Source organism: Microcaecilia unicolor, chromosome 13 (genome assembly GCF_901765095.1).
Source record: "Microcaecilia unicolor chromosome 13, aMicUni1.1, whole genome shotgun sequence".
NCBI classification, from domain to species: domain Eukaryota; kingdom Metazoa; phylum Chordata; class Amphibia; order Gymnophiona; family Siphonopidae; genus Microcaecilia; species Microcaecilia unicolor.
Window position 1 is genome coordinate 80,130,627 of NC_044043.1, and position 21,603 is coordinate 80,152,229.

At 42.8% G+C, this 21,603-nt stretch overlaps 1 protein-coding gene across 1 annotated transcript in view; it reads left to right on the forward strand.

Annotated features, from left to right (window-relative positions):
• The window catches only part of LOC115482408 (adherens junction-associated protein 1-like), a 192,383-nt gene that overhangs the window by 133,118 nt on the left and 37,662 nt on the right, over positions 1–21,603 (forward strand). The window contains exon 3 of the mRNA XM_030222155.1: positions 20,446–20,533. Within this exon, the coding sequence (XP_030078015.1) occupies positions 20,446–20,533 (88 nt within the window). The remainder of the gene's footprint in view (positions 1–20,445; positions 20,534–21,603) is intronic.

A 21,603-nucleotide genomic window follows, 5' to 3' on the forward strand; every position in this document is an offset into this window, starting at 1 on the left:
TTCTTATTGTCAGCATAGATTAATTAAACGGTCGAGTTTGTGTTGAAGTAACACAATGATATATAATGTGTGAAAAACAAAAAAGAAGTAAAGCATCAAGGAATACTCTAGACTAGATCTTTTTTCTATTATAACTAGAAAAAAAAAGCTATGTGGTTACTGGCATTTAATATTGGCCAGGATCTGTATAACTATTTCAAAGTAGGCTGCAATCCTGGGATCCCCCTCCCAGCCCCTGACAAATCTCCCCCTTCCTTTTCCTCTCCCCTAGCCTGCTGCCATTCAGAACTCCCAATCCCCCCCAACCCCTCCATGATTCTAGGCAAATTCCCCCAGACCTACCTTCCATCCATGGTGGTCCAATGGTGGCAGGAGTTAAGCCCACTCACTCCTGCCCCTTGTGGCTCCACCCAGAAAATGGCTGCCGTGACCTCTCACTGCAGTCTCGCGGTACTACATAAGTATCGCAAGGCTGCCATGAGTGGTTGCAGCTACCATTTGGTGAAGGCAGTCGCTAGGGGCAGGAGACAGTGGGCTCCACTCCTGCCCCCATTGTCCCACTGGACCACCAAGGATGTCAGGTAGACCCAGAGGGGGAGGCCTATCCTGAGTGGTAGGTGAGGGTGGGGTGGGAGGGGTGAAGAAAACAATCTATAAACTGACCGACTTCTGCAAATTACTGAAAACCTATCTGTTTGAGAAAATCTACGGCAAGAATCAAAACACATGAAGTCCATACAAACCAATAGATACGCACCAAAACACTCCATCCTGAAGTCTCTTCTCCCGTATCCTCACCACCCTTAAAACCCTACCCAAAAATAAGAATGTTAAACCTTGATGTTACCTCGATATTATTTGTCCCCCTCTTGACTCACCATTGTTATCTTCTGATGTTCTATTCCCAAATGATATCCTGTATTTACTCTGTTTCTATAACTCATCACAATGTAATCCATAATCGTACTGTAACCAATTGTACTTCCATCATTCTCAAAGTATTGTAAGCCACACTGAGCCCGCAAATAGGTGAGAAAATGTGGGATACAAATGCGAATAAATAAATAAAATGAATAATGGCTGGGATCTGCTTAAGCTCTGGCATCTCATTTAGATCCAGATATTCAGTGCCAATGCCCAGACATGGCACAACATTGAATATCTGTGCCTCATTCTGTCTGGTGCTGTCGTGTTTAAATATCATAATATCCCAAACACTTCCAAATATCTTAACTTCTATAGACTTATATATCTACCACAGTCAAAATACATCAATAAATTTTACCAAAAGCTTTGATTAGTTTTCCAACGGGGATCATCAGAATCATTAACAGCATACACCATTTGGGAACAACGTCCCAATGTACTCATGGTGCTGCACACGTCTTCATTGATCTACCCGTATGTTATCTATTCTTTTGTAGCTTTTTTTTTTTTCGTTTTTTTTGGATAGTGCAATCCTTCATAAACATCTTTCAACTAACTTCAACCTTTAGAATTCAAGATGCATATATAATAACACTTAGCTTTAAGCAGCGATTTTTCACTCGAATCAAACCTCTGCCTGCCTAAGTGTTGTTCCCAAATGGTGTATGCTGTTAATGATTCTGATGATCCCCGTTGGAAAACTAATCAAAGCTTTTGGTAAAATTTATTGATGTATTTTGACTGTGGTAGATATATAAGTCTATAGAAGTTAAGATATTTGGAAGTGTTTGGGATATTATAATAATTATATATTGAGGTAGCCCCCACACTTGAACTGTAAGGTCTCTTTAACTAGAGTGATTAAATAGCCAGAATGCTATAAGTGGAGGTTTTTTGGCCTATAATGGAAAAGAGCTCTAGCCTAAAGTGCTGTTGGTATTATACGACTTGTGAGCATTTTTAACTGAGGTCTTTTTTCCTCCAGTTAAACCCCACTGAACTGACCATCTGCCAATATTCTGGGGTAATTAAGCAGGTAATATCGCAGAATATTGCCTGTAACTGCCTCAGCACTATCTAGTTAGTATCAGGGTGGTCCAGAGGTGGGGTCAGGGCGGAGCTTATAGGTCACCAGACAGTGATGATATTCAGCCGCTACCCGGTTGGTTAATCAGGTAAAGTCAGGATAGCAAGTTTGGCTTCCTAACTTTAGCCAGTGTACTAACCAGATAGCGGTCTGAATATCAGGTTGGCGTATGCGGCCAATCCTCATCCACAAAACCACCTCCCCCAAGAACTTTCCCCCCTCCTGTGCTCCTCCAACACCACATTTTCCCTTCCAACCCCTACCTTCTACGAAAGAAGCTCTTGGGGAGGATTGGCCTCACATGTCAACCTGATATTCAGCCTGCTACCCGATTAGCAAACCGGGTAGCGAGTTGAATATCGCATGTACTTGTCTGCATTCTGGGCATGACCAGATCCCGCACGGAGCCTGGAAATTTAGTACCACTAGGGTACAGTGGATTATCGTGGCTTAATTCAGCCTGCGGTGATCAGCATGTAAAAAACACTGACCACCACCAGCAGAATAATGAATAGATTGAGTTTTACGGGTTGATGTGCAGAAATCCTACAACCCCAATATAGAAGCTGTTAAGTTTTTGATTTTCTTGGATTCTGGAGCTTTATCTCTTTTTTTTTTTTTTTTTTTTGGTAATTTGTCACAGATAGGTGGAGACAGTTTGGTCTTTTTTTTTGTTACATTTGTACCCCACGCTTTCCCACTCATAGCAGGCTCAATGCGGCTTACATGGGGCAATGGAGGGTTAAGTGACTTGCCCAGAGTCACAAGGAGCTGCCTGTGCCTGAAGTGGGAATTGAACTCAGTTCCTCAGGACCAAAGTCCACCACCCTAACCACTAGGCCACTCCTCCACTGTTGCTACTATTTGAGATTCTACATGGAAAGTTGCTATTCCACTAGCAACATTCCATGTAGAAGTCAGCCCTTGCAGATCACCAATGTGGCCGCGCAGGCTTCTACATGGAATGTTGCTAGTGGAATAGCAACATTCCATGTAGAATCTCCAATAGTATCTATTTTATTTTTGTTACATTTGTACCCCGTGCTTTCCCACTCATGGCGGGCTCAATGCAGCTTACATGGGGCAATGGAGGGTTAAGTGACTTGCCAAGAGTCACAAGGAGCTGCCTGTGTCTGCAGTGGGAATTGAACTCAGTTCCCCAGTTCCCCAGGACCAGAGTCCACCACCCTAACCACTAGGCCACTCCTCCATTCTGCTTTCATTTACTATGGCAGTTATTTTAGAAGGGCTAGTCGCATTTGAGAGTTGCATAAACTGGCACTGGAAAATATATCTTGCATTCCTTCAAAGCTGAATGGGAGTCCTCCAACTGCATTGTTGCCACTAGGGGGTGGAAGCCTCAATATTATGTTTTCAATGGCTGAGGACAGGAAGGTTCCTTGGAGTCTGCAGAGCTTGCCTGTCCCTCTCTATTGAAAATGTGATAGTTGAAATAGCACCCCCCACTGGCAGGACAATAGGTGGAAGACTCTTGCTTAGCTTAGAAGGAACAGTGAATTGCATAATGTCTATGCTCACATTTTACAAAGCTGGAATATACATGTCTAGAACACAAGTGCATGGATGTGGTCTGGGCATGTTTTTGGTGGGACTGGGACATGCCTAGAAGATACATGTGTATTCCTCAAATCAGAAGGGGAATAATGTCAATGTCCACCTCTTACCCAGTGGCATAGCTAAGGGTGGGCTCAGGTGGGCCCAGACCCACCCATTTTGGGCTCAAGCCCACCCAAGTAGCAGCACATCTATGATGTGGCTGGCAGGGATCCCCAAGCTCCACCAGCCGAAAATTCCCAACAACTGTCCCTCCTGCATACCTTGTAAATAGCAGACCTTCGTCTGCAGTGAGCAGCGACTGATACATACTGCTCGCACCAGTGCCACAGCCTTCCCTCTGATGTATTCTTGCCTATTCTTGCCTATGTATTCTTGCACAGACCGTATAAGTCTGCCCTCTACTATCCTGGCCTCCCAACCACCAACCTCTCTTCCCCCACCTGCTCCGCCACCCAATTTCGGCTAAGCTTCTTAGGAAGGGATCCTCAGAAGCTTAGCCGAAATTGGGTGGCGGAGCAGGTGGGGGAAGAGAGGTTGGTGGTTGGGAGGCAGGATAGTAGAGGGCAGACTTATACGGTCTGTGCCAGAGCCGGTGATGGGAGGCGGGACTGGTGGTGGGAGGCGGGAAATACTGCTGGGCAGACTTGTACGGTCTGTGCCCTGAAAAAGGCAGGTACAAATCAAGGTAAGGTATACACATATGAGTTTATCTTGCTGGGCAGACTGGATGGACCATGCAGGTCTTTTTCTGCCGTCATCTACTATGTATGTTACTATGTGGAAACAGGGAGTTGCTTCAGAGGGAAGACTAATGGGGCCAACATGAGCTGTGTGTATTAGTTGCTGCTCGCTGCTGGTGAAAAGCTGCTATTTAAAAGGTATGCAGGGGAGGGGGGGATGTTTGAGAAACTCTATGACATTCAGGTGAGAGAGGGAAAGACCTAATCACTTGTGGGACAAGGCGCAGGGATAGTGCTGGGCAGACTTATACGGTCTGTGCCAGAGCTGGTGGTGGAAGGCGGGACTGGTAGTTGGGAGGCGGGGATAGTGCTGGGCTGACTTATAGGGTCTGTGCCAGAGCTGGTGGTGGAAGGCGGGACTGGTAGTTGGGAGGCGAGGATAGTGCTGGGCTGACTTATAGGGTCTGTGCCAGAGCTGGTGGTTGGGAGGCGGGGTTAGTGTTTGGGAGGCGGGGATAGGGCTGGCCAGACTTATACGGTCTGTGCACTGAAGAGGACAGTACAAATAAAAAAGTAGCACATATGAATTTATCTTCTTGGGCAGACTGGATGGACCGTGCAGGTCTTTTTCTGCTGTCATCTACTATGTTTACTATGTTCTGCCCACCATCTTAGGCTCAGGCCCACCCAGCTACGCCCCTGCTCTTACCAAGCACATTTAGGTTTTGACAAACTGTTCTGAATGAGCAGCATTCCACAGGAGGGATAAGGAGGCGTCGCCCCTTTAATCCACCAGTGGTTATTGCCCCTCCAAAAGGCAAACTAGCAAAGGGATTCCAGTTTCTATGACAGCTATTCTATAGCGTAACTATGTACGTACCAGCACAAACAAGCTTATATGCTGGTTTTCAATCTGTTGAAATGTCCAACGTTTATTTTCCTAAATTTGATGTTTATGCTGCACATAAACTTCCATTTCTTCTGTATTTTAGAACAGGTTCTACATCAGCAGATTCTGTTCTGAAATACGAGTAAAGCTTGAGTCGTACTGCCCTGGATGTCACAATTCCGACTTCTACAGCCTTTCTAAATAGGGGCTGCACAGATTAAATACTTTTGTTCCTATCCTACTAATAGAGGGGGGAAAAACCTGTTGAAAATGTGTCCCCTGTGCTTTCTCCTCCCCCTTCTCCATCTAGATTCTTCTGATGCTTCACACCCAGAGAATCAATGTTAAAACCCAGCTTTACAGCTTATTTTTCACTATAGAGAGTTTAATGGCTTTCATTGCCTGACTGCAATCTGCACTTAGACAGCAGTAATGGAACAGATATTTGGATACCTTTACACTGACCTCTATTTCTCCAATAAAGATGCCTCTGGGACATTCTGATTATAGGTATTAAACAGAAAACTTGCAGCCCTGCTGAGCTCCTTCCAGCTCCCTCTGCTTCTCATTGAAATGAGAACAATGCCTCTCCCATCTTCTTCTCTTCAGCAGCTGAAAAATGCCTGTCCAGTGAAGGAGTAGCTTTATTTGTTAGAGCAGCAGGCTCTGAACCAGAGAAACCAGCATTCAAATCTACTGATGCTCCCTTTGACCGTGTATAATAGATCCCCTCCGATGTCTACTGATGCTTTTTGAAGCAATATCCAAGGACTGCAATTGTGAAGGGGGCGGCCATATTCCTTAATGGGGATGTGTGTTAATTAGTGTTCGTCTGATTGGTGGGTGCCTTAAAAATGATTTAACCAGCTAGAAATGGCCACTGACTAGGTAAATCGCTTGTTCAGGGCTATCCATTAATTTTCAGCTGCACTGACAATTAGCAGTTGGCGCATGAGCAAAAGCCAGATATTTTGAGGGAGTTATGGAGACAGAGTCGGCTCTTGGCTGGTTAAGTGTTGATATTAAGCACTTAACCAAGCAAGGTAACCACATAAATTGGATTGCATAAAACACAGTCCTATCTTTTTGCGACAACCCATGGCTGCTTAAGTTCTGAATATCGACTTAATTGGCCATGGGTTAGCCGGCTCCACATAAGCCAGATAATCAATGCAGTGGCATACCTAGCTTGCTTGCCACCTGGGGCAGGTCGTCGCTGTGCCCCCCCCCCCAAGGGGCATCACCCCCCACCCCTCTGAGGCACATCACACCATCACCCCAGAGATGCATCACAGCCCCCCAAAGAGCATCAACCCAACCACCCTTTCTCCTAGCAAAGGGGTGCTTGGAGCAGTTGCATGGCTATCGGCTCTGCCGACAGACATGTGACTGCTCCATACACCCCCTTGCTGCCTGCAGCCAGTGGACTGCCCCACCGTTGATACACTACTGATTCAATGCCGAAGCCCTGGCATGGCCTGGGATTAATATCCAGGACTAAGACGTGGTCAGCAAAATGCTCAGTGCTGTCAGCTGAATATTTACCCCTGCTCCAAGAATTCCTTTAAGTCTGGCTCCAGGTCCACAGGGTGTGGAAACTGTCGAAACTCCATTTGTTCAGGGGTGGTTTCAGGCTCAAACATCTTGCACACCCTGTTCCCTCGTGGCTCTAGAGAGTAAGTTATATCTCTCTTGGATAATTGCTGTCACTCCTCCTCCTCTAAGCTGATAGGTGAGCTTGCTGAGGCACCGTGACATGAGGGATAGCCTTGGCCCTGTTATAGTTTATAGTTTACTAGAATTTACTATACCGCACAACCTAACTTGCAGATCTGAGCAGTTTACAAAACTAAGGGTACATAAGTAGGCAGAAAGGAACTACAATATAAATAGGAAAGTATGCAAGAAGGAGGCACAAGCTCTAGAGCAGCGAGTAGGACAGGTTATAGAAGGCAAAAGGGAAAAGGAGAGGATGGAAGGAGGGGAAAGGAAGAAAAGCTGTGATTCTGAATTTGATTCCTCCTGTAGCGAATCAGGGAGCATTAAAGGCTTGATTAAAGATCCAGGTTTTTATTGCAGTCTTGAAATTTTTGAAGGACGATTTGGCATGAATGGTTAGCGGAAGAGAATTCCAATAAAAAGGAGCATCAAAGAAAAAGGCACGATGTCTATTAAATTATAACTAGGCAGTTCTTGGGCTTGGGAGAACAAGAAGATGATCATTAATCGACTGCAGAAGACGAGGCCAGGGTATATGGAATGGTCAGTGATGCTAAGTAATCTGGAAGACCTAATCTGTGGTCTTTGAATGCCAGTGTGAGCAACGTGAAGATGATCCATTTCTCAATAGGGAGTCAATGAAATTTCTGGAATGAGGGAGATACATGATCGATCTTATGTGCTTGAGTTATTAATCTTATAGTGGTGGTTTTTTTTTAAAACATAGATTTAAGTCTTTTTAGGTTTGTGTGTGAGCGACCATGGCAGAAACCAAGGTCAATTATGTTGCAATAGTCAAGTCTGGTTTCTAGCAGTGAACGGACAAGGGAGTGAAAAGTCTCTTGATCAAAGTACCGCCGGACAGACAACAATTGTCGGAGGATCAGAAAACTAGCAATGGCTAAGTGGGAGATTTGCTGAGTGAAAGTGAGATGAGAGTCGAGAATGATTTCCAGATACTGGAAAGAGTTAACTGGCTGAATGGAGGTACCACTGAGAGTTAGAGGGGTGGAGGGACCAGCATGCAACTGTTTTCTGTGCATTAAGGTCAAGTTGGTGTGCAGAGAGCCTGGAAGAAGGAATAAATGTTCCAGGCTTTCCCCTCCCTCTGTTCTTAAAAGTATTGCTCTCCAGAACCTAGTAGCCCTTTTTAAAACTGCTTAGGGTCCTCTTTTTTTCTTTTGAATACTGTAGGCTTAGGTTCTAATTAGAGTGGCCTGTTCCATGCCACAGTACAAATGGGCAGCTTGGATGACGAGTGGTTTTTAGCCAAGCAAAAAGGGGTGGGAATGATCAATGTGATAGTCCAGGATTTATTTTATTTATTTATTTATTTGCATTTGTATCCCACATTTTCCCTCCTGTTTGCGGGCTCAGTGTGGCTTACATTACATTGTAAATGGTGGAAGTACAATTGGTTGCAGTACGATTATGGGTTACATTATGAAGAGTTATATAAGAGAGTAAATTCAGGATATCATTTGGGAAAAGAACAGCGGAATATAACAGTGGTGAGTTGAGAGGGGGACAAAACAGTATCGAGGGAACATGGAGGTCTAACAATAAAAAAATAAATAAAATAAAATAAAAAAAGGATAAAAACACAAGTCCTTTATTCAGCATGTACAATAGCGTTTGCTTGAAAGAAACATCACAAAATTGGAGTCCACATTCGAGCAAATATTTTCTGCATTTTTGTGATGTGTTGCTTTCAAGCAAGCGCTATTGTACATGCTGAATAAAGGACTTGTACTTTTATCCTGGACTATCACATCAGTCATTCCCACCCCTTTTTGCTTGCCTTGTTCCCTCTTGGGAGTCTTTGGTTTCCCTGTTAAGAGTGGTTTTTATCCACTTGCATTTTAGCTGATGAGGAAATTTGGGAGCTTAATTAAAAGCAATTATAGTCAGCTCAGCATCCTGAACTTTTGACCACAGGAGTCCATGCTGATACACAGCCTGTATTTGTCTTTGAAAAGAAGAAAAGAAGGGGAAAAAAAGAATTCCATTGTTGAATGCAAATTTTCAAGTTCTCAATATGAGAAAAGGCAGCTGAGGGGAGATATGATAGAGGTCTATAAAATAATGAGTGGAGTTGAACGGGTAGATGTGAAGCGTCTGTTCACGCTTTCCAAAAATACTAGGACTAGGGGGCAGGCGATGAAGCTACAATGTAGTAAATTTAAAAACGAATCGGAGAAAATTTTTCTTCACTCAACGTGTAATTATACTCTGGAATTCGTTGCAAGAGAATGTGGTAAAGGTGGTTAGCTTAGCGGAGTTTAAAAAAGGCTTGGGCGGCTTCCTGAAGGAAAAGTCCATAGACTGTTGTTAAATGAACTTGGGGAAAATCCACTATTTCTGGGTTAGCAGTATAAAACATTTTGTGCTTTTGGGGATCTTGCCAGGTATTTGTGATCTGGATTGGCCACTTGTTGGAAACAGGATGCTGGGCTCGATGGACCTTTGGTCTTTCCCAGTATGGCAATACTTATGTACTTATGTAATATCATTGATCTTTCATATAGTGGTGATTTATAGTGTAACAGCAATCTATTCAAAAGGCTAGTTTTTCCAAGTCGCTAAGGTGTTCTCATAGAAGTGTTCCATTGTACTTCCCCCTATAGATAAGAGAGGAAAAATACGTAGCCGGTGGCCAACGACTTATGAAGTAAGCAATTGTGGTTTTAACATAGAATGTCAAATACCTAATCCACCCATGTGTTTTTAATAATCGGCAAAAGAGAAGTGTGTAACATTCTCACGAGAGTGTCATCTGCAAGCAATGGATTATTCATGCAAAGTTCGAAATCATCTGCATGTCACTCCCACTTTAAGAAGATGACAAGAGCAGCACTTGTTAAACATAAAGCATGTATAATGCTTCTAAATGCACACAGAGCTGTAGCCGCCCTTTACTGCTAGCCAGTAGCAACCTCTATATGCAGGTTATGCATCCAAAATAGTCCCTTGTTTCATTTTTCATTTTGTTTTCTGTAAATTTTTGAAAACTTCCCTATCATCTTCAAACAGCACACAGATATAGATTAAAACTTGGCTTATTTTAGATTACCTTCTTTTCTGTAATGGTTTTAGAGGGGAAAAAAAACACCTGCTCATGATTTTGGATAGAGAGTCATTACAATATTTTTTTTGTTTTTTTTAATACACACCCATGGTTAATTAATTAATTCATTTATTTGTTACATTTGTATCCCACATTTTCCCACCTATTTGCAGGCTCAATGTGGCTTACCTAGTACTGTAAAGGCGTTCGCCAATTCCGGTATGAACAAATACAGTAATGTTGTGGTAGAATAAGGTTCGTGTGTGCAGACACATTAGAGAATTGTAGAGAGGAAGAGTTATTATATGTCCATTACGAGCTTTGGTTTCGTTGTGTTGCAGGGTCCAGGCGTTTAAGTTGGGTCGGTAGGGTATGCCTTTTTGAACAGGTTAGTTTTTAATGATTTCCGGAAGTTTAGGGGATCATAAGTTGTTTTCACGGCTTTTGGTAATGCGTTCCATAGTTGTGTGCTTATGTAGGAATAGCTGGATTCATAGGTTGATTTGTATTTGAGTCCTTTGCAGCTTGGGTAGTGGAGATTTAAGGTATGTTCGTGTTGATCCTGTTGTGTTTCTGGTTGGTAGGTCTATGAGGTCTGTCACGTATCCCGGGGCTTCGCCGTAGATAATTTTATGAACCAGGGTGCAGATTTTGAAAGCAATACGTTCTTTGATTGAGAGCCAGTGCAGTTTTTATCGGAGGGGTTTGACGCTTTCGAATCGCGTTTTTCCAAATATAAGCCTGGCTGCCATGTTTTGAGCGGTCTGAAGTTTCTTTATAATTTGTTCTTTGCATCTCGCATAAATTCCGTTGCAGTAGTCTACATGGCTTAGTACCATTGATTGTATCAAGTTGCGAAATGTTTCCCCCGAGAAGAATGGTTTCATGCGTTTGAGTTTCCACATTGAGTGGAACATTTTCTTGGTTGTAGATTTCACTTGGTTCTCTAGTGTGAGGTTACGGTCGATTGTAATGCCGAGATTTTCAGGCTGTCTGAGATAGGGAGGGTATAGTCTGGGGTGTTTATGTTTGTGGGTTTGTTCGTATTGTATTGGGATGTGTTTTTTTTCTGTGTTGAGTTTTAGTGGAAATGCGTTTGCCCATGAGTCCATGATATTATTGTGATGCTTTATGGTTAATTTTCATAGAGAATATACTTGGGTAGTTTTCTGTTTCAGAATTAGCTAGCACAAAGAGCAGAATTCAGCAAATGGCATCCAAAGTTAGGTACCGGAAACATCCACATTATTTGCAAAATACCAGTTTAGCATGGATATCACACTTAACTTTGGATGCAGCAATTAATCCTGCTGAAACCTGCTAGTCAATATTCAAAATGCTTTAATCAGCCAGAAATAGCCGCTGACCAGTTAAATTGCATGCTCAAGGCTATCCACTAATTTTCAGCAGCTCTTAAGCAGTTATCTCCACTGAAAATTAGCATTAATGCCAGATTCTATATATTATGCCTAAATTCTAATGCACGGAGTCAAAAAGGGGCATGGTTATGGGTGGGGAAATGGGCACGTATGTTTTGTGGGTGTTCCAAAACATACGCGCACTATTATAGAATAGTGGAGTGGAGGAGTGGCCTAGTGGTTAGGGTGGTGGACTTTGGTCCTGAGGAACTGAGTTCAATTCCCACTTCAGGCACAGGCAGCTCCTTGTGACTCTGAGCAAGTCACTTAACCCTCCATTGCCCCATGAAAGCCGCATTGAGCCTGCCATGAGTGGGAAAGCGCAGGGTACAAATATAACAAAAATAAAATAGATACTATTGGAGATTCTACATGGAATGTTGCTATTTCACTAGCAACATTCCATGTAGAATTTCAAATAGTAGCAACAGTGGAGGAGTGGCCTAGTGGTTAGGGTGGTGGACTTTGGTCCTGAGGAACTGAGTTCGATTCCCACTACAGGCAGCTCCTGGTGACTCTGGGCAAGTCACTTAACCCTCCATTTCCCCATGTAAGCCGCATTGAGCCTGCCATGAGTGGGAAAGTGCGGGGTACAAATGTAACAAAAAAAAAAATATGCCCTTCTGCGCCTAAATCTACGTACTGGTATTCACATTTCCCTTGGCGTAAATGGAATCACATTGTTTTAGACATTGGGGTATCAACTAAGCGTATTCTGTATACTGTGCCTATATCTAGGTGCCGCTTATAGAATACGCTTAGGAGGAAATTTATTCTCCGTGGATTTTTCAGGCACCATATATAGAATCTAGCTCTTAGCATTTAAGTGAAAGCCGAGGGGCATTCTGGGGATCCAAACTGGCCCTTGGTAGGATCCAAAAATTCAGGGGTCCTTTTACCAAGCTGCGGGAAAAAGGGCCCTGCGCTAGTTGCGGAGGCTGTTTTCTCTGCATGCCAGGGCCCTTTTTTTTTTACCACAGCGGATAAAAAGCCCCCAGACAAACATGGCCATGTGATAAAAGGTGGCAGTAAGGGCTCCCGTGCTAACCCGGTGGTAACCGGGCAGCGCAAGTAGGGTTACCATATGGCTCCAGAAAAAGGAGGACGGGATTGAGCCAGCCGGGTTTTACTTCCATTGCTTTCAATGGAAGTAATTTAGCCAGCCGGGTTTTACTTCCATTGCTTTCAAGCAATGGAAGTAAAACCCGGCTGGCTCAATCCGTCCTCCTTTTTCTGGAGCCATATGGTAATCCTAAGCGCACGGCACTGCCCGATTACTGCTAGGTACACATTGGTGCTACAAAAATAAAAATATTTTTGCAGCACTGGAAATGGTGTGCACTGTGGGTGGGAACTACTGCGGTAGCCCAGCAGTAATTCCGTTTTAACAAGCGGTAAGCCCGCGTTGGGCTTACCGCTGCTAAGTAAAAGGACCCCTTAGTTTTCCAAGCAGCAAGACTAGATAAAGCTGTTTTGAATTTTATGCTTTGTGCTTTAGATTACAGGCATTTTAGGCACATGATTAAGACATACCCGTTTAGGAAATTTGTGTGAAATTCTATAGATTAACAATTATCTGGCATTTATTAACCTGTCATTTTAAAGGGCATTTTATTTTTTGTTCTGCGTTCTACAAGAGTTTTTAGTAATTACTTCGGTGGTCTTCACTGACCTACGGCGCTTTATAGAAGTATTTTATATCGCTCTGGTGGTGAGCTGAACCCCCCACTTGTGTATCTTGATATTAAGCCGACCCCTGAGGTAGGCGTTGTTTATGCTGTAACATGGCCCATGGTCAGGTCTTATCTCAATAAAGGACTCCTGTTGTCTCAGTCTTGAAGGCCCAGTTGTGCTTTTTTCTTTGTATGCTTTCTGTGTATACTGTATTACCCTCTCTAGCCACAGTATTCAGCCAGAGATCACAGACTGCAGCTCCCTCTTGAACCTGATACTCTGAATGTAACCACCAGCTGCTGCTATTTATTTATTCGGATTTTGCTCACATCCTTTTCAGTAGTAGCTCAAGGTGAGTTACAGTCAGGTACACTGGGTATTTCTCTGTCCCAGGAGGGCTCACGATCTAAGTTTGTACTGAGGCAATGGAGGGTTAAGTGACTTGCCCAAGATCACAAGGAGCAGCAGTGGGATTTGAACTGGCCACCTCTGGATTGCAAGACTGGTGCTCTAACCACTAGGCCACTCCTCCACTAGCAACATTCCATCTAGAATAGTAGCAACATTCCAGAATCTCAAAAAGTGGCAAAATTCCATGTAGAATCTTCAATAGTAGCAACATTTCATACATTTAGATTTTGCTCGCACCTTTTTCAGTAGTAGCTCAAGGTTAGTTACATTCAGGTACACTGGGTATTTCTCTGTCCCAGGAGGGCTCACAATCTAAATTTGTACCTGAGGCAATAGAGGGTTAAGTGACTTGTCCAAGATTACAAGGAGCAGCAGTGGGATTTCAACCAGCCACCTCTGGATTGCAAGACCGGTGCTCTAACCACTAGGCCACTCCTCCACTCCACCATTGTATGATGATTGGCGCTACTACATCCCCACTGGGGAAGCCAACATTTCCTCCACAACCCCTTCAGCCCCTGCTAGGCATGGGAATTAATTCCCAGATCTCTAACATGAAATGAATCATTAGTTTTATTATCCCTTCGCCTTACGAGTTCCTATGCTACCAGATGGAATGAGATAACAATTCCTGTTTTATATACCTTTTCATCATCGTTTACTGTTAAGATATTGTAACAAAGCACGTGGTGCAGTACTTGAGAGCAAAAAAGTCTAAATTCAACTTGCATTATGAAGAAAAGTGTTTCTCCGAGAAATAAACAATGAATGTAACTGGCTGATAAAACCCATGGGCTCAACTTCAACTTCCACTTTTCTTTCCTAATGTGATTCTGCAGACTCTAGAGTGCGCTGACCCTGTGTCTTTCCTCCTCCCTCCCCACACTCTATGCAATCTCCCTCCCCATACTCTATGCAATCTCTTCTTAAATGGCAAACACTGTATTTAAGAGCAACCAATTTGATAACAGCAGCTCATGGCTTTTACATCTTATAAATATATGTACGTGACCCCGGTGTGTATATAAGTTTACAGAATACTAACACTTTCATGGGTAAGTGTACAATTATGTGGATAAGTGCTAGCAGGATGCCTAAACATTATTTTACTACTACTACTTAACATTTCTAGAGCGCTACTAGGGTTACGCAGCGCTGTACAATTTAACAAAGAGAGACAGTCCCTGCTCAAAGAGCTTACAATCTAATAGACAAGTGAACGGTCGGTCCGATAGGGGCAGTCAAATTGGGGCAGTCTGGATTCACTGAACGGTAAGGGTTAGGTGCCGAACGCAGCATTGAAGAGGTGGGCTTTAAGCAAAGACTTGAAGACGGGCAGGGAGGGGGCTTGGCGTAAGGGCTCAGGAAGGTTGTTCCAAGCATAGGGTGAGGCGAGGCAGAATGAGCGGAGCCTGGAGTTGGCGGTGGTGGAGAAGGGTACTGAGAGGAGGGATTTATCCTGTGAACGGAGGTTACGGGCGGGAACGAAAGGGGAGATGAGGGTAGAAAGATAGTGAGGGGCAGCAGACTGAGTGCATTTGTAGGTAAGTAGGAGAAGCTTGAATTGAATGCGGTATCTGATCGGAAGCCAGTGAAGTGACCTGAGGAGAGGGGTGATATGAGTATATCGGTTCTGGCGGAATATGAGACGTGCAGCAGAGTTCTGAACAGATTGAAGGGGGGATAGATGGCTAAGTGGGAGGCCGGTGAGGAGTATATAAGGACATACACAAATGGCATGGGGGGCATTCTATCAATGATGTTGAGATTTTGGCACCAGAAAAAAATCGACATGGAGTTCTGTTCTATAAACAGCACTCTGGGTTGAGCATCATTTGTAGAATAACACTTAGAAGGAACTTGTAGAATAGCGCTTGGAAGGAACCCATTTCTGTGCCAAACATTGGATGCCAGTATTTTTGCCAGCTGAAACTCGGTGTAAATGCCAGCACCCATCTTTGACTCGCCCTCTTACTTTTCTAAGTTTATACAACATTTATGTATATTTTTCAACTTTTAGCCTCAGCGGTGCCCATTACCAAAATTTTTTTCAATGCAATGAAGTTAGCATCGGCTTTATTCCTAATATTTATTGATTTTCATTTAAATTTAAATTTTTTTTGAAGAACTTATCTTTTCAATAGTCAGACTGGGGGGTCTAAACTTTTTTGTCATTACCACACTGCAACTGCAAAACCTCAGCACTGCTTGTTAATTGAGGGGTCTTTTTATCCAAGCTGTGGGGAAAAAGGACCCTGCGCTAGCTGTTTTTCCCATGCACCAGGGTCCTTTTTACCGCAGCAAATAAAAAGCCCCCAGACACACATGGTCATGCGTTAAGGGAACTCTGACCATGTGGCCATACAGTGGGGAGCCCTTACCGTCACCCACCGATGCCTGATTACCGCTGGGTTACCGCCACGCAAGCCATTTATGGGGGTTTTCTTTTCCCCTGGAAACGATGCACGCTCGGGGTGGGACTACCACCAGCAGCCGTGTTGGGCCTGCGGTAGTCCCGGAAGAACAAGCGGTAAGCCCACGTTGGGCTTACTGCCACTCCGTAAAAGGGCCCCTGAGGCCTTTCATATTTTTAATCAGTGGACTCCATTTACAATCGTTTTACTTCAGATGATTGGGCTTTCAATGAATAAATGAAATGAAATATCTGCAGGTCCAGGCTGGAACTTTTTGCCTGCCTTGCTCTCCAAGCAAAGAGCTTTGTCCAGAAAACAGCCGAGAGATGATTGCCCTTTCATTCCAATTAAAATTTTGCTGTGTTTAGAATAAGATCAGCGAGGCTTAGAAGCAATTTAACATGACTGGTAAGGTCTTGTTCGTGTGCAATATACACTATTGAATTTTGAGAGTAAAGGTGGATTATTAGTTTATTATGATCATTCAGGACATGACCATAGAGCTTGCAAAGGCACGTTATCAAGCTTGAAGCTCTGCAAATTGAATCACAAATAAGACAAGTCCAGTTAAGGCAAGTTCTACTACAGATACAGTGACCCAGCCAAGGATCTTTTTGATACTTAGAGGAGAGTGCTACTACTACTTATCATTTCTATAGCGCTACTAGATGTATGCAGTGCTGTACACTTGAACATAAAGAGACAGTCCTTGTTCGACAGAACTTACAATCGAATTAGGACAGACAAACAGGACAAATAAGGGATAAGGACAAAGAGCAACAAGATTCCGGAATCCCAAAGAGTAGCAAGATTCTGGAATCCCCAAAACTGCTACTACTACTACTTATCATTTCCATAGCACTACTAGACATACGCAGCGTAGCACACTTGAACATGAAGAGACAGTCCCTGCTTGACAGAGCTTACAATCTAATTAGGACAGATGAACAGGACAAATAAGAGATAAGGGAATTACTAAGGTGGGAATGATAAAATATGGGTACTGAACAAGTGAGAATTAAAGGCGACATCAAAAAGGTGGGCGTTTAGCCTACATTTGAAGACTGCCAGAGATGGAGCTTGATGTACCGGCTCACGAAGTCTATTCCAGGCATATGGTACAGCAACATAAAAGGAACGGAGACTGGAGAGTGGTGGAGGAGAAGGATGCAGATAAGAGAGATTTACCCAGTGAACCGAGTTCCTGGGGGAGGAGTGTAGGGAGAGATAAGAGTGGAGAGGTTCTGAGGAGCTGCAGAGTGAATGCACTTGTAAGTCAATAAGAGGCGTTTGAACTGTATGTGAAAACAGATAGGGAGCCAATGAAGTGACTTGAGGAGAGGGCTAATATCAGCATTGCGACATAGGAGAGCTTTTCAAATAAAAAAAAATGTTTATAAATAAACATCAAACAAGCAAACATAATCAAAAAATGCAGATATAGATGTACCCTTTGCCTGACAGAAAACCTTCCATTCTCTTTAGCAGATGAATGCTGTCTTGACCTTTGAAATCTCTCCCATCTAGATCCATGATTCCAGTGCATTTATATTCTGTGGCTGATGCCTTCAGTCTGAATTCTTCTTGCTGGTCTGTTCTTTATTCTGTCTAACCTGAGTGGGGAAAAATCCTACTGTGCAATCTATTATTACCAAGAAACCTTTGTCAGTAAATATATTAGTGAATAAGACCTGTCAGTGATGACCTTCCTACTCTTCCATTTAACTGTCATGGTTTAAGATTTTGAAGTATTTGACTTATTCAGCCGATAGGCTATATTTTGTCCAAGTTGTCTGTGTAGTTTCCCAAGAAGATACCATTTTCCATGAGCTCTTTTTGTACTTGTTCACAATGGAAAGCAGCTTTCTATGCCTACCAGAGGTACCGTTAAACCACAGCAGCACAGATGAACCTATAGGGGTGAAAAATAATCCAATAATTTGCTATAGCAAAATCTGAAGCTTTGTTCCAAAAAGCCATTGTTGCTGCTTTCCTAGGGATCATGTTGATTGTTGTCTCAATATCCCTTTGGTACAACATTAATTAATGATAATTTAATAAAGCGTAAATATGACCACTCCATCTCCAGGATCCCCCTCAGAACAGTTCGAGGGGTAAAGTACTTGCTTAACAAGCAATAATGAGCACTAATTGGCAAAATTTCAGATTTACGCGCTTACATTGCTAAGCGTATTCTGTAATGTACTGTGCCTAAATTCTAACGCACACAGGCAAAACGGGGCATGCCTAGGGGCATGGAAATGGGCATTTTGTGAGTGCTCCAAAATCTATGCACGTTGTTATAAACTATGGGCCATTGCGCATAAATCTATACAAAGGGATTTACACCAGCTTTTCGTTGGCATAAGTGGACACACATATATTCAGTTGCATGAACTATGCCTAAGTGTATTCTAAATACCGTGTGTGCATTTATGCATGGTATTTATTTTATGCTTAAGCATAATTACCTAGCATGCATTACAGTATTACCATACTGGGAAAGACCAAAGGTCCATCGAGCCCAGCATCCTGTTTCCAACAGTGGCCAATCCAGGTCACAAATACCTGGCAAGGTCCCAAAAAAGTACAAAACATTTTATACTGCTTATCCCAGAAATAGTGGATTTTTCCCCAAGTCCATTTAATAACGGTCTATGGACTTTTCCTTTAGGAAGCCGTCCAACTAAGCTAACCGCGTTTACCACATTCTCTGGCAACGAATTCCAGAGTTTAATTGCACGTTGAGTGAAGAAAAATGTTCTCCGATTCGTTTTAAATTTACTACATTATAGCTTCATCGCATGCCCACTAGTCCTAGTATTTTTGGAAAGCGTGAACAGACGCTTCACATCTACCCGTTCAACTCCACTCATTATTTTATAGACCTCTATCATATCTCCCCTCAGCCGCCTTTTCTCCAAGCTGAAGAGCCCTAGCCACTTTAGCCTTTCCTCATAAGCAAGTCGTCCCATCCTCTTTAGCATTTTTGTTGCCTAATTTAGGCATGAGGATTTATACCAGGGTTCAGTTGGCGTAAATGGTCATGCCTAAAACCGGTCATGGTCCCTGGTGCTAACCACTATTCTATTCCTGGTCCTAATCACTATTCTATTGAGTGCCATTTATAGAATAGCAGAAAGCACTATTTTTTGGTACTATTTAGAGGATTTACCCCATGTGTATAAATAAATAAAGAGAGAGATAGAGATAGAGAGAGATTAGAAATTGAAGACTTGGAGATAAATGATTGGTTGACCTTCCTGTTGACTTTGTACAATTACAGGCTATCAGAGTATTGCTTATTGCTTAGGCAGATGTTTGGAAACAGATTTTTCTTCTCGTTGAACATCTGTTTTTGTCCAAAACTACAGCTCATGCCTCACCTCTTACTTGATCCAGCAAAACCTTTATTATAAACTCCAATCAGTGAGGGATATAGCAAAATTGTTTGGACGTGCTTCTTAAAACTTCTGGGTTTATTCTCGGGACTCAAGGTAGAAAACCTTCAGGGTCTTCATGCAGGCAAATTTCCTTACAAAATTATCTTTTTTTTTCCTCATCATACAAGCATTGTTTGTCAACTCAATAAATATTTCTCCCATCAGGAAGATACTTGGTGAGGTGTAGCATCTGTTTGTTAGAGAATGTCTCTGGGTAGCAGCCAGCAAAAGCAATTCATTATAACTACAGCCCCCATGAACGATCACAAAACATACTGAGCTTCAGAAATGAGTGTTTGAGATTTCAAAACATAATTAAAAATGATGCATCAAACTATCAACGGGAAAAATATTTTTCACTGGCACTCTGGCTCATCACCGGCATAGTGCAACATCAGAGATAAGATTATTGGTTGGAATGACTGACACGGGAAAACAACATTACAGAAGTGATATGTAATGGTTATTTAGGGAGACAGGGACTATTGTCGGGTTCTTATGGCATAGCAGCTGAGTCCAATCCATGGTTTAGTGTGAACATTATTAACCACAACTGAACAGATAAAAAGCCCTAACTGGATTAAAAAAAAAAATTCAGAGCAATAATTGACAATTGTTTGACCTGCCAAAAGGAAAGATTCAAAGTTTCAGGTGAAAAATTACAGCTATGAGAGGTTTTAAATTATTTTTGTTGAATTAATTCAAACTTTGTTGTTCCTGGAAGACGTTTTGAAACTCTGCTTGGACTAAAGGTTTTCTAATGATGTGGGGCAAGAGAAAACAAACCAATCTCCAAGCCTGCTTCCAAACTCTCTAGTGACTGGTACTGTGTTGGGCAAAATATTGGTTGGGCCATGGCTTCAGTTGCTCACCCTACACCACTGCCTATGATGAGAGGGATAATTAAGTTTTCGTGTCTATTTAACCCCTTGTACACCAAATGAGAACACAAAAAGTGTTTCTGATCTCATGTTCAGCAACAGAAGTGAAACGACCAGCTCATCTCAGATAGACCTGTTCATAGGTCTTGCTGTTAAATCAGTTGCAACCATCTAGCTCCTTAGGTCTAAGCTAAATGTCTAGTAGTGATCTGGCCATTAAGCCATGTTTTTCTCTTCTCTTTTCTCTCTTTTGACAGGTCTGGCAGTACATCAGATTATAACCATCACAGTGTCCCTAATCATGGTCATTGCAGCTCTGATTACAACCCTTGTCTTAAAAAACTGGTAAGGAATTTTGAGGATGATGGGCTAAAGTTTCTAAGTTAAGCTGCATGACATAACAAGTCGGGTATGTCAAATCAGACATATAAGTGCATGTAAACTATTAATAAGAAAATGATTCTTTCCTTCTGTTTTGAAAATTACATCAGGGAATTTGTAATTTACCTATTTATACCTTTTAAAACGGCTTGGCCATGTTAGACCAGGGTAACACAGCAGGCAAAAGACGAATCACCACAGGAGATATAAATCCAATAGTCTTTATTGTTATGCTTGAAAGAAGGACCCGACACGGGCCGTGTTTCGACGCGCACAAGCGTCTGCTTCAGGAGTCAAACAATAAACTCCCGATTGAAGCACAGGTTTGGCGAATTTGGCTCCTACAGTCATTGTAAGAAGTTTGTCCATTTGCTTTGACCGCCACAGCATTTGGGTAAGGTCTACAGCTTTAAACCATAGCAGGACTGTGGTCCTGTGCTTCAATCGGGAGTTTATTGTTTGACCCCTGAAGCAGACGCTTGTGCGCGTTGAAACACGGCCCGAGTCAGGTCCTTCTTTTAAGCATAACAATAAAGACTGTTGGATTTATATCTCCTGTGGTGATTCGTCTTTGGTCAGCCTCTACTTCTGCCTGCTGTGTTTTGTTGTCGTAGAGGATTTTTCCTGTCTTGTGCTTTAGACCAGGGTAACAGAAATGAAAGAGGCAGGTAGCATTGGGTTAGTCTAAAAGGTGCCATTTGCCTCTGATACACCTAGGACTAGATTCTATATATGGTGCCTAAAATATTGGTGCCAAAAGAAACTGCACAGCACTATTCTATAACCTTGCCTAAAGTTAGGCCCGGTTTATAGAATACACTTAGTGCCCATCCCTGCGATTTAGTCGTGGCCATTTACACCAACCAAAACCTGGTGTAAAAAAGCACATGACTAATTTAGACACAGATCGGGCATATTCTCTGGTTCTATTCTGTAACATTGTGCATACATTTTGCAACGTTCATGAACTGCCCATGCCCCTCCCATGGCCATGCCCTCTTTTCAGCTCCACGCGGTCTGATTTACGCGCATCA